General features: G+C 34.1%; 1 protein-coding gene across 2 annotated transcripts in view; it reads right to left on the bottom strand.

The window, feature by feature from the left end:
* Positions 1 to 20904, bottom strand: part of PCCA (propionyl-CoA carboxylase subunit alpha) — a 359957-nt gene that overhangs the window by 176123 nt on the left and 162930 nt on the right. For both annotated transcript variants that reach the window (XM_081046031.1, XM_081046032.1), the window contains exon 13: positions 879 to 1022. In XM_081046031.1, coding sequence (XP_080902157.1) covers positions 879 to 1022 — 144 coding nt within the window. The remainder of the gene's footprint in view (positions 1 to 878; positions 1023 to 20904) is intronic.

A 20904-nucleotide genomic window follows, 5' to 3' on the forward strand; every position in this document is an offset into this window, starting at 1 on the left:
AGATATGTGCTCCATTTGTAAATATCTTAGATCATTAGAATAAATATTACACTCAGTTCAGTGTCATAACAATAAGGAAGAATGTAACTTAAAATAAAAAGCAAGAACAATAACAAAGCCAAAACATATTTTTTAAGATCCTTAAAAAATACTTCAAAACAACTTCGGGTATTCTTAAACACAGATACTACTCATTTATTTCTTATTCCAACAGACAGAACTCTGAAAGTAAGAGATAGTATTAATGTTTCCTTGCATTCTAGTTTTAATCATTTGAAGAAAGCATTTTCAGAGTTGACTGGCTTATTATCTGGCTTATATAGTTATAACATAATGTAAAATTATTGAAGAGTTTAAAATTATGAATGAAAAATTGTATCAAAAGCTTTGCAATTTAAATTTAATTACTTTTACATAAACATAAGGTATGACTTTTTAGGGGAAAAAAAACTGTTGGAAAAAATTTACTATTGAATTAAAACTAATGTGTACCCAGGGTAGGCTTTTAAACACACATGCACACACAGAGAAATCAATGCTTCTGTTTATTTCAAACATGGTTTGAAACAAGCAAACAAAACAAAAACAATGGTCCATTGTATCACAAAAATATTTAATGCTTTGTCGCCCCTTAAACTGATCGGTAATCATTTCTCCATCCAGGAAAATCCAGGAAAATTAATTAAACTCAATCCTTTAGAACTATTTTGGATTATGTCAAAATTATCTAACCTTTTCTCTAGTTCGATTCTGAGTTATATAATCAAATACTTGATAGAGTTCTAAAACCCTAACTCTATTTTGTTGTCTAGCTATACCTGAGGTCTCATGACTTGGGATACAGCCACCATCCTTCCTCCCAACACCATTCATTTTACCTCAGCATAAACCCGACATTCAACTGCCCAGCCGTTGATGGGAATATCAGCTTGTTTGTGCCTGAGAGGGTAACCCTTGGCAACACGGATCATTTCTTGGACTAGGTCCAGGCCAGTAATGCATTCTGTGACAGGATGTTCAACCTGCAAGGCCAAGATCTGCCAGTCAATAGGTGTAGGAAAAGGCAAATAAACAGAAATAAGCAAGAACAATTTCTGGGTAAAATAAAGTTAATTACATTTAACATGTATTCATATTTGACTAAAAATCCAAGAGAGAAAATTAAAGAACAAACACCATATAGTACAAAGCATGATAAGAAAAACTAGCACCAAAGAAGTATTTGTAAACCATCTGTATTACTTTTCCCCATTTTTAATTAGCTGTGGTCCAGCAATGTTTAACACTTTAAATTTTGAAACTGCTTTGTAACTGAAAATTACATATTTAACTGCAATTCTCAATGTGGCTGATAATCAACCTATTCTGCTACACTTAGCATGGCATCTATAGAGGCAGCTTATGATTTTCCAAAGCACTAGTCTAGCCTAAGTCTCACCCGCTTGCATGCTTTCACTAACCTGTCCTGACAAGCAACCAGATTAGCGTACTCTTACATCAATGCAGTGTAGCAGAAAGGAGCAGATGGATCCTGCAGGTTGTTTTCCCTCCAGACTTAGATGGGGAGTGCTTAGCATGCACAATAGCAAAACCGAGCCAGTGAAATCACTGTGCTCTCTCAGCAAATTGCTGATAACTACTTTGGATGATGCTGTCATGGGGATCCCTGGCCTTCCACACTAACACATAGGGTACACATGTACAAAAACATGCACTGACACATAGGGATACTCACAGGGATACACATCATTGTAAACGGGATCGATGGCTAACAGGTTCCTAAGCTTAACTGAGCTAAATTTAAGCCACTTACAGCATTGGTAAAGAGCAGATAATCTTTCACCTAAAGACCTGAGTAAGTTTGAAAAATTTAAATAAAACGTTGGCCACACCTGCTGCTTTGATACCAATCTCTTTTCTCATAAAAATTAAGCATGTTCTAAACGCACTTCACAATAGTTTCTTTATCATGGCATGTCATATTTCATACACTCTGACACAGGAAAAGGTCAGTGAACAAACGAATTGTCTTCTCATCCTCAACCACACTAATTGAAGGACAGGACTTAGTCATTATAATCATCTTGAAGCTTATCATAAGCAGACAATGCCATGGTCTTTAAAAAAAAAAAAAAGCTTTGTAAAAATAAACAGATGGCATCCATAATTAGCTCTGTGTGTGTTATGAGTTTGTTTACAGTTTCAACAACATTTTAAGACATTTTGACATAATTTTAATGACAAATCATCACTAAAATAAGCATCTACACTTTGTAAAATAAATGTGACACTAAATAACATTCTTACGAGATAGTTTACAAATACATTTTTGAAAGCAAATCGTGGTTTTGCGAGAAACAAGATTCTATATGACGAGTATAATAAGAAAGGAACAATTGTAAAGCCCCCTCTATTATTGCTAGAAACAAATTTCACGGGAAAAAGCATCTTGCCACTCTAAGTATTCAAGAGGTGAACCTACTATGTGCCGAGGGCTTTGTATCAATACTATTCACACATCTCTGTTAGGTGAGAAAACAATTTTAAAAGCTAAGTGAATGCTTTAATTTCATCTTTCTATGTCTAGTGCTCAGAAAAGTACACAATACATACTAGACAAATAAATATATATTGAATGGAGGAATGAGGCAGCAAATCCAGAGTCACATCTATAGTAAGTGGTGGAGGTAGCATTGGAATTTATGTTACTCCAGAGATAATTTGACCTTCCTGTTCTTCTTCATGGAAAGACGCATAAGAAAGCATGGAGTAAATATAATAAGCTATAAAATTATGTGCTGTTGTCTTTTATAAAATATATTATTATGGAAGTTTAAAGAACCAAATTCATTATAAGGCTCTGTGCTACCTTAGATACCTCTCTATAACTACATTAGAAAAAAGTGTATTAGACCCATGAATGGAATCCAAAAATGGACCCACTTTAACCGAACATAGTATATAACAGAAACGTAACAACATTTTACAATCTAAATTAGGAAGCCACAAGTATTTCAAAATAAAATAATTTTAAGTAGATAATTAAAATAATAACTGCTCAAGGCAAAATCACTACTTACAGAATTTTTAAAAATATCCACTTAGGTTCAAGTATTGTTAAAATCTACAAAACAGTCTAATATGACTGAATTTCTTCAGGTAAGAGAAACATCTTTTTAAAAGTAAAACTTATTAATATATCTTTAAATATTTTTTAAAGAAATCTTTCTAAATATATTTTAATAGAATTCTGAAGTTATTCAACAAGATATATGAAATATTTCCCTTTGACCCTGTGTTATTATTATCAGGAATCTTGTAAGTGTAACATTGTTTAAATAAACAACGTATATCCCCAATCCCAGAGAATTTAGAAATAGTCTGCTGTGCAAGTTAAACTCAATAGTTTACGACATCAGAACACAGATATATGAAGAGACAATGTGGCTCCCAGGCCAAAATATAATTCAATAGAAGTTTTAAAAATATCTTTAAAAGGAAAGAAAAGAAGGGAAGGGAGGAAAGGACAGAAGAGAGGAAGGGAAGATCAACAGAAAGTGAAAGTGGCTAACTGGAACAACATGTTATAAAAAAAAAAGTCAAAGATAGGTGTCTAGTAAGCCAACATGTTCGTCTTATCCCATCAAGAAGAAAAATCTTACTATAAAAGTCTGATGCTAATAAATATTTATTCTGAGGGCTATTATATGTATATATGTGGCAGGGTGAAGAGGTCTGTGTTCTGTGTCACTTCTACTTGGGAAACACTGAGTTAACCTAAGTTAAACAGGTTACTTTTAAAGAAAGACCCCTCGGGCTCATTAATCCGTCAATATGCCTTGGGATTCTCCAAGAGGCGGATACTGTATAGCACTTCTTTAACCACACACCTCCTTATTTTGTACAGTCCTTTATGTGTTGCCAATTCTACAGAACACATTTTCAGAAACAATGCCTTAAACATTCCAAATATGAAACTAAATGCCCATAGGATGAACCTATCCTCAGCAGAACCTGGTTCATACACCGTTTTCCTACCCAACAGAAATCTGTGCTAGTTGAAAGAAACATACAATTAAAGGGACCCACGAGATAATAAGATTATGCAATGAAGATTAATATATTGACATTCTGGCATATAAAAATCTTGTGATTTAGTCAGCAAAAGTTAAGACCTAACCAGAAGAGGAAGAGGAAGAAGGGGAGGAAGTGGAAAAGGAAGAGGAAGAAGAGCGAAAAGGAGAAGAAGGAGGAAAAAGAGTAAGCTCTACTTACTAAGTAAGAATTTCTGAATCCTCAAAGGCAAATTACTGATTGGGATATATTCATCAAGGTAATGCTACTCTGCAGGATCTATTAACAGCTGATAAATCAATCTGTTCTGGCAAAGCCCCATCTCACCATGAAATCTTTTGTTCAAAAAGGTACATATAATATAATCATCAAATACTGTATTACAGGACATAATCACATTCCAGGACTAGAATGAGTAAATATAGTTCTATATGCCTACGTTAGGTGGTCACAGTCAGTTAGCTTTTTGTACATTTGCTATATTAATTTAGTTTTATCTTCTTGATCACAATCAAGTTGTCACTACTGTCAGTGTTTGTGTCTATACCTCTGCCACTCTCTCTTACTAATCTGTTGGTTCAAATGTATTTCCCAAAAAATAAATAATTGAGATTTTCAAATGTAATGGTGAGGTAAATTAGGTTTCACGTCACCTCTTAGTTCTTAATGTATCAAATTTCAATAGTAATGAACAATCTTTCTGGGACTGTGTTGTCATTTACCTACCTTCATGATTCTAAAAATTATAATCATAAATTCTACCACTGTAATCTTTAGCCTTATTTATCATTAAATGCAAAATAGGAAGCATCTAAAACTAAGGAATAAAAATATATTTCCAGAGTTTCAAAGAAGCTCCCTATAAGATACTTATTAATGACAAAGGGAAAAACAGTGACTCTTTGGTGAAGAAATGTGAGAGACACCACCTTGACCAAGCCAACGTCACCAGTGATATAACTGGTAATAGACATCATGTGTCTCCTATGTGCTGCTCAGAACAGGACAGTTTCATTTCTGTAGTATTCCTGCCAAAAACGGCAAACCTGAATATAATCATGAGAAAGCAAACAAACACAAAATGAAAGGTATTCTATAAAGTAAATGCCCTGTGGTCATTAAAATCATATAAAGATTATAGTTGACAAAAAAAAAAGACTAAGGAAATGTTCCAAATGGAGAGACAGTAGTAAAGAAACATGACAAGTAAATGTAATGCAGGATCCTGAATGAGAATTTTTCTTTTACTATAATAGACATTATTGGGACACCTGATGAAATTTGAATATGATGCCCAGATTAGATGATAGTAATATGTCAAGGTTAATATCCTAATTTTGATAATGGTACTATGGTAATGAGAAGAATTTTCTTGTTTTTAGGAAAGGAGTAAAAGGGCACAAGGCTTGCAATTTACTCTTAAATGTTTCAGGTAAAGAAGACAGATATAAATATATAGATACAGATCTAGATGTAAGGATAAAGCAAATGCAAATGTTAGTGAAGGATGCTCAAAACTTCTTTGTAATATTTTGCAATTGTGCAATTTTCAGATGGACAATTCTGTACCTCTGAAATAATTTCAAAATAAGTTAATGAAAATTAAAGCAGTAATTAGAGGTTTGTCTTTATATTGTAAAATATTATTAAAATAAAGACTACTGACTTAACTTTATTTTCTCTTCAACCAAAATCCTCCCATTGTGTATAAATAAAAATGATCAACAGCAGACAATTTGTTAAATATATTTTCTCTGACGTAAACTTTTTAATGTTTTATCGTGTTATTTACCTAGCAAGTCCTAAAATTTTAAGAATAGGTAACTTGATCACAGGCAAGTATTCCTCAAAGGAAGCAAGAGTCAGGCAAATTTTAATTACCCACTTAACTGCAAACGAAAATTAACATTGATAGAAGTTTAAAAGAAAAAAAGTCACACAAAAGTGTGAAGTCATATGGATAAAATATGTGTTAAGTTGGCCAGTAGAGAGGAGGGTGATGAAAAGTATTCAAAGTTCCTTGAATGGATGGCTATTTGGTAGTAATTGTTGGTAGTAATTGGGAGAGCAGTGGCCCAATTGCTTAGTCAAAGCAGAAACTGTTCCCAAAATTGGGAGACCCAACGTACATACCATAACTAACATCTGTATGGCACTGAAATTTAAATTTCCCTCCATGTGCACAAATGCTCAATACTCCACTGTCATTTTACAGAGATGCATATGAAACACAAGAGATAGAAGGTGAGTGAATATTAGGAAGCTCTAATATTTTTAAAATGTGATTTTAAGTTAATACAATTTTAAGTAACGTCTTTATTAAATACATCAAATTCTAAACTGACAGATATTACAAAGACTTGGTTTGTGAAAGCTATCTTTTGTAGGCAGAACTTATTTGCTTCAACTCAGCAAAACTGTATAGGTGTGATTACCTGTTGAAATATGAGGAAACTGTCCTGTTATGTAAATTGAGTTTCATATGGTAAGTGGCATAATAGGTCTCTACCTTTTTAGTTTGTTGTCATTTCCACCTACAAGGAAACTGATGCCTTTATTTTCAGTTCTGCTCTTTCAGTTTACAGACATTATTTGTCCAGAACAGAATCTAACACATACCTATTAATTCTGAAGTTTCACCTCCTGAGAATACAAAATTACAAAATAAAGATCTGAAGTTATTAGATTTTGATCCTCAGGACTCAAAAATAAAAAGCATGTTGGGAAATAGGCCCCAACTCACCATTCCTATAAACTCACTTTGAAAATAAAGGCTACATTCAAGAGTGGCAGTGTGAACTGAACCAATTCTATGACCGAGTTTTCCTGTTCATCCCCAAAACAAATAATCAGATAAGAAAGGATAAGGGAACTGTTATAGGCTGCATTGTGTTCCCCCAAAGCCCTCCTCCTGAAATTCGTGTGTTTAAGTCCTAAACTCTCGTACCTTAGAATACGACAGGATTTGGAGGTAGGGTCTTTAAAGAGGCAATTAAAGTAAAATGAGGTTAATTAGGGTGGGCCCTGGTCCAACATGACTGATGTCCTCAGAAGAGGTTAGGACAAAGACAACAGAACAAAGACCATCTGAAACACGGAAAAAAGGCTCCGTCCGCAGCCAAAGACAGAGGCCTCCAGTAGAAGCCAACCCTGCCAACACCTGAATTTTAGACTTCTAGCCTCCAGAACTTTGAGGAAACAAGTGTCTGCTGCAAAATCCAACCAGTCTGTGGTACATTGTTACTGCCGCCCGAGGAAACTAATATGGGAAAAAATCTGAATAATTAGAAACTAGGTAAGAGCCTAGAACTCCAACACACCAAAATAGTTTATAATATACCTTAAAACAAAAAGTGCCTAACTGAAAGTGCCTGACAAGTGTACCTATTCATATCTGTACAATAAACACTTTTTCCTTCATCTTTCTAATAAGATTCAATACATATTAAGGGAAAGTATAACCCTACTTTGTATTCTCAGTCTCCTAGGAGATTGACATGAAATATTCCAAAACATCCCAGTTCTGGCTTATTCTAGCCAGTCTGAGAACCCTGGCCTCTATGACTTTAAATATAACCAAAAGGTCAACTTCTGCCCAGATCTAAAACATCCCTTTTGGCAAGAATGGAATTTTACAAATTAGTTATAAATTCGTTTCCCTATAATTTCTATTTTCACCAATTATTCTCGCAGTCTGACATTCCAACTCCACAAAAGATCAAACTTTTTTAGTGTGGAAAGTCTTGAATATTTTTTAAATCTAAAACTGCTCTGAAATTAGAATATGATATTGGTTCAGTCATAGTCAATTCTTACAAACCTGAATTTGAGTTACAATAATTCTCAATTTTTAAATAAATGAACAGCAAAGGGCTTACCCTTTTAGCCATCAAGTTGCTAAGAAAATGTTAGTAAAATCCTTCTGAACTGTGAAGGTCATATATTATGCAGAATTATCTCTGATGGGATGTGGAGGTGTCTGGCCTCCAAAAATTTCAACAATTCTATTGCACTTTTTCTTCCAGGGCAAAAGTAGATTTCTCCTTCACTGTAGCAATCAACATAAGCAAGTGACTAAGGTTTAACAAAAGTGGGACAATTAGCTCTCTGTTCTCACAGATATGGAATAGCCAGCTGACCACGTCTGGGCATTTAATTACCGTAAGATCTTATTCCATTCTATTTGGGAGTTTTCTAACTCTTATACAATTTGTAGACTATATAAAGGCCACTCTTCCAAAAAACTAAAATTTAAAAATGACTTAATTTGGAAATTAACAATCACAAACACACACACATATTTGAAAAAGTATATTCAGGCCCCAACACACCATTCCTGGACACTCACCTTGAAAATAATGACTATATTCAAGAGTGTCAGTGAAAATCGCTTCGTTATTAATTAATTTATGGTTCAGTTTATCATCTGGAAAATAAGTAATAGCTGGGCTACACTCAGAAAAGGAGAAGTAAAAACTGGTGGAAGAAATATCAAAAACTTAAGATATGTAGATGAGACAATGTTACAGGCAGAAAGTAGTATGATTTGAAATAACTTCAAATGATGAAAGTAAAAGAAGAAAAGTTGCAAAGCAGAACTGCATTTGAACATCAAGAAGACAAAAATGATGACTACAGAATATACAACTTTAAAAGAAGACGTTGAAATTCTTAAAGATTTTGCTTACCTTGGTTCAATCATCAATACAAACAGAGAAGGCTGAACAAAATCAAGAGAAGGTTGACACTCAGAAGGGCAGTCAGTAATGGAAGAATTAGGAAGGATCACCAAGAACAAAGATGTATCATTAGAGACCAAGGCTAGGCTCACCCACACCCTCGTATTCCCAATTACAACGTATAGATACGAAAGTTTGTACAGTAAAGAAAAATAATAGGAAGGAAATCAATTCGTTTGAAATGTGGTGTTGGAAGATAACTCTCTGGATACCCTGAACTGCCAGAAAGAAGAACAAGTAGGTCCAAGAGCAAATTTAGCCTGAAACATTGCTGGAGGCCAAAATGACAAAACCAAAGTTGTCCTACATTGGACACATCATAAGAAGGTAGGATTCCTTGGAAAAGACAATAATGCTGGGAAAAACAGAAGACAGCAGGAAAAAAGGAAAACCAAATATGAGACGGATTAAATAGTAGCAACACATGCACACACAATTAGACTTTTCTGGGAAAAAATGACATGATTTCTCAATTATACAATTCAGCCAAGTACTCAAAGGAGATGATCACTGAAATGGAATTAATTGAAACTCGGATTAGTAGCCTGGAAGAGCAGTATAAAGAAATAATATCAAGAAAACAGAATACAAATGCAAAATAAGAGTAATCATGACAGAAAAGACACGAGCTATTGAGGGCTTATCTGGTACATCTAACCTGCAAATAACAGGAGCTCCAGAAGGAGAAAACTAATAGATGAGGAAAGAAAACAGTTAACAAAATAAGTATTCCCTGACATGAAGAAACACTTGAATCTGTACACTGAAAGGTCACATGGAGTAAAAGGCAGAATTGATGGATATAAACACACACCTAGGTGTATCCTGGCTGAGAAAAAAAAAAACTTGAATTCCAGTCATTAAATAAAATTGGGCCACCTTTCATTATCTACAATGGAAGAGAAATCAGAATGATGTCAGACTTAACACTGAAAAGCTAGAACACAGTAGAAAGCACAATCTATTAAAAAACAAAAAACAAAAACCTAAGAATCCTATACTCTATTAAGTACCATTTCCCTTTCAGGACTAAAGAAATACAAGTATATTTGAGGATAAGACATGTCAGAATATATCATCCATACAGTCCAGTTAAGGAAATTTCATGTAATTTTTAAACAAATGAATTAGGGCAAAAATCTCAAAAGAGGGGAAAGATAGGGGAGCTACAGTAAATGAGAGACATGTCTGGGGCCTGTGTATACAGAAGCCAAAAAGGGGCTTTGAAAACAGAGGAAAACTACAAAGAAAGTAAAAAATTAGCCTAGAAGTATGAATTTGCCTCAGAGGATCTTTAGCGTTAGAGAGTCAGAGTACACAGTTACATGCAACATAACAGAATCAAGCTGGAATTTAAGATTAAAATCTTTAAATAAGATAAAGATATTATGTAATGATGAAAGGCACACAATTCATGTAAAATAGCCATAAATCTATACGTATCAAATTACTGTAAATAAATATGTAAACATTAGAAATCAATGAAAACTTAGAGATGTATACTTAAGTAATCAATGGAATTATGTAATGTCTGAGACTTGTGTTAAAATACTCTAGTTAAAAGGGGATAACAGGGAAAAGAAGGCACACGTGAAACAATATGGGAAAGTAAACATGAAGCTAGGTTACAGATTCATGGGACTTTACTCTTGCTATTCTTAAGCAGCTTCATATGTTTGAAAATTACCATGAGGAAAAAAGAGAGAGGCAGAAAGAGAGACACAAGGAGAAAGCAGGGGAAAGAAGAAAGCAAAGGGGAAAAGAAAGAAAGGAAAGAAAGCCGCAAGAGTGAAAAGAGCCAAGGAAAGAAATGCAAAGATGTCTTGGATGCAAGCATTTTTAGGACAGTGAAACTACTCTTCATGATATTCTAATGGTGGATACAGGTCATCATACATTTATCAAAACCCATAGAATATACGACACCAAGAGTGAAGCCTAATGTAAACTATGGACCTTAGTTAATAACAATGTATCAATATTGGCTCATCAATTGTAACAAATATACCATTCTAATTCAGGGAAAATGGGGAAGGGGGAGTTCAGGGGGGTATTGGGGAACTCTTTGTACTTAATTGTAAACTTAAAACTGCTCTAAAAAATATTTATTTTTCTCAGTTATGATGAAGATCTTCATATATCTCTTTCTGAATCAAAAAGATCCAGTAAATACAGAAAAAAGAGAAAAGACATAGAAGAATAAATCAATAACCTGTAGTAACCTTGATTTTTAAAAGATGGTTATTCCCTCATAAAATACTGGAAGTCTACCACAGAAGGGATCAGAAAGATGTCTAAAGACCTGCCACTGAGAAAGATACCATTATCAAGTGGATTCACAACTGAGTTCTAATTTTTAAAAAACAGATGCCTATTACAGTCACATGCCGCATAATGATGTTTCTGTCAAAGACAGAGCACATACTTGACCGTGGCCTCATAAGATTTCAACGGAGCTAAAAATTCCCTATCACTTAGTGAGGCTGTAGTGCAACGCATTACTCACGTGCTTGTGGCAATGCCGTTGTAAACAAACGTACAGCACATACCATTACAGACAGCACGTACTACTTGATAATGATAATAAATAACTATGTTGCTGGTTTATGTATTTACTATGCTATACTTTTTTTATATCATTTATTTGGAGTGTACTCTTTCTACTTATTTTTTTTTTTAAAGTTTGCTGGCACACAGTATGCTGTGTTCCGCCAGCAGCAGCCTCATACATCACGTGCTGGCTGCATCTCTTCATTGCATCATTCTCTCTTGTGCTGATTTAATCTCACGTTGTTTTGTACAGTAACATGCTTACAGGCATGCAGCCTAGAAGCAATGGCTACACCATACAGGCTGGGTGTGTAGGGGGCTCACACCCAGGTTTGTGTGAGTGCACTCTGATGTTCTCACAGAATAACAAAATCACCTAACAATGCATTTCTCAGAACTTATCCCGATCATTAAGCAATGGATGACTGTATTAACTAGACCCTAGAAAAAGAAACTATTCCTACAGTTAGTTTCCAAATATACATATAACTTTATTTTACTCAAATCAGGTAAAGGCAGTATTTAAAAAATAAAAATTCAAATTAATTATATTAGCACAAAAAATCCAGCAACATACGAAAGAAAAATCACTATGTGTAATTAAAATTTATTCCAAGAATGTAAAGAAAATGTATCAAAAGTCTATAATGTAAATAAATAAAAAGATAAAAGCCATTTTTCCTTATTAGTAGTAGATTTGACCAACTAGCAGTTCTGACCACAACTAGGGACAAAGAAAAGATCTCACAAGCTTCTAGAGTTAAAAAAAATTTTTTTACCAAGTGATCAAGAACCAGGATACATTTCAATATCCATAGTAGAAATTAAAAGAAAGCAAAACAAGGCCTTCAAATGCTAAAGGAAAATTATTTGCAATCCAGAATTCTATACAAATTCTAGGAGTGGGGGAAAAAACAGGAGAAAATCTTTTAGGCAAAGATTTCTTAGGCATGACACCAAGGGCACAATCTATTAAAAAAACAAAACAAAAAAAACTTGGTAATTGGGCTTCATCAAAATTTAAAAATTTTGTGCTTCAAATAAGAAAATAAAAGCACAAGCCACAGGGAGAAAGTATTTGCAAATCATATATCTGTATCAAGACTATATAAAGAATTCTTACAGCTCTATAATAAGGCAAATAAACCAATTTTAAAGTGGGCAAAGGGTATGATTAAACATTTCAACTAAAGGAGATACAAAACTGGCCAAAAAGTACATGAAGAAAGATTTGATATCATCAAGCATTAGGGAAATGCAAATTAAAACCACAATGAAATAGTATCCACTAGAACGGCTATCATTAAAAACAAAAACAAAAACAAACAACTACTATTCAAGAGGATGTGGAAATGTGGAGAAACTAGAACTCTTAAATGTGCAGTCACTTTGGAAAGTAGTTGGACAGTTTCGTAATTTACCACATAGCCCAGCAATACCTAAGTATCTACCCCAAAGAAATGAAACAATTTGTCCACACAAGACTTCTACGTTCATAGCAGCATTATTCATGATAGCCAAAAATTAGAAACAATTCAAATATTCACCAACTTGTGAGTGAATAAGTAAGATATATGATACCACACAAAGAAATACTATTCAGTGATAAAAAGAAATGAATTACTGGAATACACTACAGTATAAATAAACTTCAAAAACATTTATGCTAAGGAAAACAAGTCAGTCATAAAAGACCACATATTGTATGATTTCATTTATAGAAAATGTCCAGAAAAAGCAAATCTTTAGAAACAGAAAGTAAATTAATGGTTGCCTGGGTTGGGGATGGAAAAAGAGTGACTGCAAACGTGTACAGGGATCTTTCTGGAATGACGGAACTGTTGTACAATTGGATTCTGCTGTTGGTAGCATGACTGTAAATTTACTAAAACTCATTGACTGGTTGCCTTAGTCCATTCAGGCTGCCATAACACAGTAAGAGAGATTGGACAGCTTAGAAACAGCAAAAATTTATTTCTTACAGTTCTGGGGACTGGGAAGTCCAAGATCAAGGTGACAGCCAATTCAGCCTCTGGTAGGAGCCACTTCTTCATTCAGATGGCAGACTTCTTGCTGTCCTTACAAGGCGGCAGGGGGAAGAATGCTCTCCAGGGCCTCTTTTATTAGGGCACGAATCCCATTCATAAGAGCTCCACCCTCACAACCTAATCACCTCCAAAAGAGCCCACTTCTAAATACCATCACATTGAGGTCTGTATCTCACTCAACATACTGATTTCAAAGGGATACATTCAGTCTACTACATTTGTATACTCAGAATGGGTGAATGTTATGAAATGCAAATTATACCACAATAAAAACGACTGTTTTTTAAACAATAAGTTAATACAGAGTCGTTTTCACTCATGCAAATTCTCATATAATTTTGCTACTATTCACTGATTCTCAAGAAGCTACTTAAAGATATGCTTTAGGAAAAAAGGGAATAAACCAACAGTGTTTAAGTCAAAAGTACAGGAGAAAAGAAATCCAAAAAAGAGAAGTGTAAGAATTCCTCAGAACAACACAGGTAAATCTTAGCTAGAATCCAAGATTCAAATGTAGAGGACAGACTATAGCAAACCAAAGGAAACCAGAAATTTCTACAACAAGGCAAAAGTGACAGAAAACTCAACATGTTTGAATTTAATGAAACATGGGACAAATTTATGGTTAAATCCTTGATAAGCATATGGAAAATTGAGCAAAAAAAAACAAACAAACACATTTTTCAGTTGCAGAGAAAACAAAATGGTGCACAAAAGTGAAAGTAATCTTAGGTAACAACATGGCTGCTGTGAAGAGCCTTCACACTGTGGTCATAATAAAATCCCAAACAACTAGCCCAAATCATGACATGGTGATAGTTAAGAGTGTGCATTTTGTGCACTGGGTGGAGCTAGAAGGGCAATGACAGATGTCATCTTTCACAAAAGGAAGCTGATAGGAAAAAGAACAGAAAATCAAGAAGGATCAATATTGGTTTTTCTATTAAAAAGATATAAAAATATTAAAAGAATCAGTTAAAATCATTAAAATTGGTCAGAGCTATCAACACCAGGCTCTCCTATGAAAGGGAGGGAATAATTGTCCCTAAATAAAGGCAGACAAGCAAAAGCTTTCTCCTGCCTCTTCTTCCGGTAGCAGCACTGCCTGTTCCCTGCCCAAAGCTGCAGTTCGCACACACATCAATTCAAAGTCTTCCTTCTTCCAAGTGATTTCTCATTTCTCCTTTATTTCTCTTTCCTTTCTTTCCTTTCTATTTTTTTCTTTCCTTTCTATTTCTTTCCTTTCTTTCTATTTCTTTTTTGTGGGTTTTGATAGTTATTGAAGAATTGATATTGGGTCAAAAAGCCAGTAACGTGTTCAGCTGTTTCAAACCCCATATTTTACATCCAAGTGAAAGGCCTTCAAATATAAGCATAACCTTATCACCCATCTCAGAATTCAACGAATGTAGTACCCAAGGAGACCTCTCAAAAATAAGAGCTCGGCTTAAAAAGGAAAGAACAAGAAAGAACCTAACCATAAGGTGAATCAAAATGAAGACTGATTAATCGTGAAGCCATGGTAAGACGTTGGAGGCGACCATGAAGAGAAGTTAAAATGTAAAAGTAAGATGAAAACACTGGGAGACTCATGCCTACAGAAAATAAATAATTACATTATTATGTTGCAATAATGTAAAACTAATAATAAAAACAGCAAAAATGAAGAGTTAGGGAAGACAGCAGGATTAAATATGACAATTTCCATTCATTTTTATAAAAAGGAAACAATATAGTCTTTCAAATTGGGATATGAAGAAATATGATAAAAATATAAATGGTTCTCATGATTTTTTTTATTAAGAACATTCTTTAGGAATTAATATCTCTGTGTAAAATTAGAAAGATTTCTCTAATAGCTAAGCAATTTCATCATTTTAATTTCTTTTTCTTCTCTTAAATATAAATAAGTTAATTCAAAATCATCATATGGAAAAATAAGTAATGAGAAAGGAACAGTCCTACGAAATACTGTATTATAATGCATAGACAAGACATCTAAAACAGTGTGGTACTAGCACATGCATAAATGATAAGGTTAAGGTTAAAAAAAACAGTCAAGTAAATAAATCTGCATACACATGAAAATTCGGTATACTCATATAATGAAGGTGACTTGTAATTACTGCACAAAATAATGATTACTTTATAATGGTTGTGACTTAGGTAGCCGTTTAAAAAATAAAATAAAATAAAATCCAGATGAAGTGAAAATTTCCCCAGGAAAGAGGAAATAAGTACTAGAAGAAATCATGGAAAAAAATGTTTAATTTATCATAGACTAGGAAAAGCTTATATATATGACAACACCAGAAATGATCAAAAAGATTCAAAAATTCAACGGCAAAATTTAAAAACAAAAATTTTCTGCATAAGAAGTAAAAAACAACAGCCAATGTCAAAAAGACAGGCAACAAGTAAAGGAAAAATAGCTACAAATCATATCTGTGATGTTTTCATATCTACATTTATTTGTTAATCCTGCCAGGAAACAAAGTTTTCTGGATCAGATAAGAAACCAAATAAGTACTTGTGATATGGAGAGTTTACTTTTCCAATGAATACTTTTTTCAACCATTTGGGATTTTTCTTTTACAAGTATTACCAATAGTTAGTATTATCATTCAATAAAGTAAGAAACTAAAATTATTCGTGCAAAATCACATATAATTTAGTTCATGAAAACAACATTTTAACAAAATCATATTTTTTGATAGAGTATTTCTCCTACGTGTCTATCCATCTTTCATATGCAGAAACAGGTGAGATGTGACGGGGTGGATATATATATATATATGTAAGCTTCTATTAAAAAAGTGATTAAAGGGGCCGGCCGGGTGGCTCAGGCGGTTGGAGCTCCATGCTCCTAACTCCGAAGGCTGCCGGTTCGATTCCCACATGGGCCAGTGGGCTCTCAACCACAAGGCTGCCAGTTCAATTCCTCGAGGTTGCCAGTTCAATTCCTCGAGTCCCGCAAGGGATGGTGGGCTGCGCCCCCTGCAACTAGCAACGGCAACTGGACCTGGAGCTGAGCTGCGCCCTCCACAACTAAGACTGAAAGGACAACAACTTGAAGCTGAATGGCACCCTCCACAACTAAGATCGAAAGGACAACTTGACTTGGAAAAAAGGCCTGGAAGTACACACTGTTCCCCAATAAAGTCCTGTTCCCCTTCCCCAATAAAAAAAAAAAAAAATTGATTAAAGACCAGTCCAAGCAAAGAAAGTCACATGATAAAGGCACCCAGAGGTCAAACTGAAAGGCACACTGGGGTAAAGAAAGGAGTCTCTCCTAACTAGTAAGGCATTGGCGGGAAGAGGGCTCCCAAGGGAGATTAAGGGCACAGGGAAAAGGGATTTGTGATGCTAAACTACTTGAATTTTGTCTTTAAGCAAAGAAAACCAGTGACTTAACAAACAAACAAACATATAAGTTATTCCAATACATAAATTCTGACCAGACTGAAAACAAAACCAGTCAATTGAACCAAGTATTTATGCACCAAACCTGGTGACTTTCTCAGTGTTATATCTCTTTAAGGAAAAACTCTATTTGTTATTTCAAATTTCACTCTTAAGGAAATCTAGCAAAATGAAGACGCTTTTCACATTTCTGTTACCAGGGGGGAAAAAGTGTACATTCTGAAGCTTTTAGAAAAAGTGACAGTTCAATCAAGAAATTTCGAGGGGGAAAAAAGGAACAAAGAAAATTATAGCCCTCCAGGCTCAAACTGAAACACTAATTAGAGATAACATATATCTTAGAAGATAAAGAATTTGGTGAATGCGCCTTAAGTATTATAATTTAAGGTTAGTAAAGAAATTTCAAAGAGATAATCTGTTAAAAGAACATTTGAATTGTTTAAACAATATCAAAAAGAAGTCTTTGAAATATGTAAGAATGGCTTTCTAAATACTATGAAATACAAGATTCTATTTTCATGCCCCCATTCAGTTACAACCTCCCATCACCAAATATCCCATCTTACAGATGCATTCAAAAAAAAAAAATTAAAATCAATTTGTCTAATAATTGACAGAATTACTGTCACTGGCAGTAAGTGCAAAAGAGAAAAGTATTACTAAACATTAAATGGGAAACACAAATGTATCAAAGTTTGATATTAAATAACAGAGTTTGGTACTGGCAGTTCTCATATCATGAAATTCTTTATGAATTTTTTTCTGAAATTCATTTGTAATCTTTTTTGATACTATATTAATACAACATAATTTCCTGACAAGCCATCCAAGATTCAAAATGTAAAGATAAATACCTAACTGTTATTGACTGCATAGAATTATTTGATATAAATATTAAATTTTGGAGTTCCTATATCAAAAACAACCATGAGACAAATTTACAAAAAAACTTAAGGGCTGAGATAAATTAGCCAGAAATGAAAGGGAAAAAAAATCATAAAAACACAGTAACAAAGTGTCCTTAAAAAGGACACTGGTTATTAATCCCATAATTTATGATAAAGTATCGAAATTAAATAATTTAGTATCTCATGTACCTGGAATAAAATACAAATGTTTTATAGGCATTTCAAATTGCCTTCAGAATCATATTACAAGCTTACTCTCATAGCTTAATAAAGTCTGACATAAAGTCATGACATAATAAATCTCCATTTTGATCAAAAACGTGACTTCTCAGCTAATTACCTAATTAGATAACTTAGTTAGAGATACATATTTTTAATTAAAATCAAATTAATATCCAAAAGGCAAAAATTCCCTCATTTCTAATGATATTCACAACAACAGAGTACAAGCTAAAAAACTGATTTCAAAAGGAAGTATCATAAGTTTTGAGCAACAATTACTTAGTTAATACCTATACAAACTATAAATATTTATGACATTGGTCTCAAATGCATCTAGATATATAGTTTCTACCATAGAATATAAAAATCATTATTTGGTAGTTATACTTTATTATTACAATAGGGTAATGTTTTTCATTTTTTCACACATAACTTAATAGATTAAAACGTTGGTGATTATATTCATATGAAAATGGTGGACTGGTACTCGACCTTCACTCCAAACTCCTTGTAGCTTGCTCTGCTATACTGCAGATTACAGAAGGTTAAACACCCTATTCCCAGACTCCCTACCAGCTGCAGTTCTCAGTGCAACTGTGAGCAACTGGATGAGGACGTGGACGTGTCAATCAAACTCAGATGCATGTGATTTGGAAGGGAAAAGTAAGGCAGCAGTGAGTCACAGGCCATCATTCTGTGGGTTTCCCACTGTCAAGAATGGGTGTGAGTTCAGGAGTTTTCTGAAACAGTATCCCAACATCCAATTACTGATCTTTGTTTTGGGGGGTGTTGAGACTCAGGGCACATATTTATCTAATCTACAGGCATAATGTACCTCTAAATACATCTTCTTGGAACCTGTGCTTACAATTATTTGGACTGGAAGGTGTGCTGGGTGGGGGAACATAAAGAAAATCAGAATTATGAACATAAAAAGGAATTATCAGCCAAAACCCAAAAATGAAAACAAAGAGACCTAAGTTGAATGGTCAACACCATTTTGGCCTAAAGGCATTTGACATTCCAGGAAAAAACAACTATGAATCTAAGCTATCCTTCTGGTGGCATCAAGAAATTAAAAATACCACCACAAAGACCAAGGATTATCAAAAGAGAGGACATTGCTGAACCACCCCCACTTTAAGGTGAGACCATGAAAGAATGCAACGTCAAGGTAAGAGTGAACTGAAATAAAACCACCATCCTCTTGAACTGCAGCTGGACTTTGTATGCCCTCAGGAATACAAGGAATCTCGCACTCTGAACTTGCATCACTGTAGTCACAAATCACACCTGTGCACAGGACTGTGGCAGAAAAATGGAAAAATCTCTATATGAAAGAATCTATCATTCTAGGTTTCAATTTATTAATGAGAACAATTTTTAACGTAATCAGTATAGAGTTAAAAGCAGCATAGACAACAGAGGCCACAAAACTCATAAGGCTTCACATACCGAAATGATCAGACACATACTACAAAACAAATAAGCTAATTATGTTCAAAGAAATAAATGCCAAATTTAAAAATTTAGTTAGGAGATGAGAAGTTTTAAGTCATATTTTTTAAAGAACCAAACAGAAATTCTAGAAATATAAACAAATGAAATTAGAAAATAAATGAATAATTAATTTTAAATACAGCTCAAGAATAGTAAGAAAGATAGATCAGAAGAAAATGTCCAAAAAGGATGAAAAAATATCAAAGACGGTAAAAAACACAAAAGGTATACTAACAAGTTCTAACATAAAAGTGTTTTATATATATATATATGTGTGTGTGTGTATATGTATACACACACACACATATATATACACAGACATATACATACATAGACATATATATACATATATATATAAAATTAGAAATCAAGAAGAATGAGAAAGAGATCATGTCAGAAGTGATAACAGTGGAGAATTTTCAAAAAGTGTTGGAAGATATTAATCCACAAATTGAAGAAATTCAATGAATTCCAAGTATGTGTGTGTATATATATATATATATATATATACATATACATATATATATACACATTTATCAGACAAAAACTGAAGAAAATCTGAGAAAAAAAAGAAATTCATAAATGCAACTAAAATTTAAAAGTAATTATCTTCAAATAAGCTGAAAGTAGAATGAGAGCTGAAGTCTCACCTGAAATAACAAAAGACAGAGGAATAATACCTTTAACAAGGTGAAAAAAATACTGGCCAAACTAAGAATTTTCAGACTAAAAACACCTTTCATTAGTAAAGACAAAATAAAGTCACTGGCTGTCAACAAAGAGTTTACCACAAGCAAATCTGTGAAATAAGAAATACATTGGTCTCTGCCTCTGGTTCCTGCTAATATTTGGTCTTTGACCCTGGTTCTTGACACAACACTCCTAAATCCCTTGTAATTTCTTGAGTGATAAGAGCTCCTTTTGTCCTAATGAGGTGACTCTTGGTGGGCTCCTGAATGGAGGCTGGTCTTCAAAAAGACCGAGCCAAGATTGAAAGCTTAGAACTTTCAGCCCCCACCCCCAGACTCTGGAAAAAGGAAGAGTGTTGGAAAATGAGTTAATTGATTATGCCTACATGATGAAGCCTCCATACAAATCCCTCAAGTTCAGAGAGCTTCTGAGTTGGCAAACACACCCACGTGCCAGGAGGGTGGCATACTCCAAATCAATGGGGACAGAAGCTCCTGTGCTTGGGACCCTTCCAGATCTTGCCCCATGTATCTCTTCATCCGGCCGTTTATCTGTATTTTTTATCCTACATTTTATTATATAGGAAGCCAATAAATGCAAATAAATATTTCCCTGAGTTATGTGAGTTGTGCTAGCAAATTATCAAACCTGAGGAGGGGGTCGTGGGAACCCCGATGTATAGCCAGTTCGTCAGAAGTAGAAGTGACAAGCTGGAACTCATGACCGGCATCTTCAGTCTTGTGTGACTGA

The sequence above is a fragment of the Rhinolophus hipposideros genome (assembly GCF_964194185.1).
Source record: "Rhinolophus hipposideros genome assembly, chromosome: 4".
NCBI lineage: Eukaryota > Metazoa > Chordata > Mammalia > Chiroptera > Rhinolophidae > Rhinolophus > Rhinolophus hipposideros.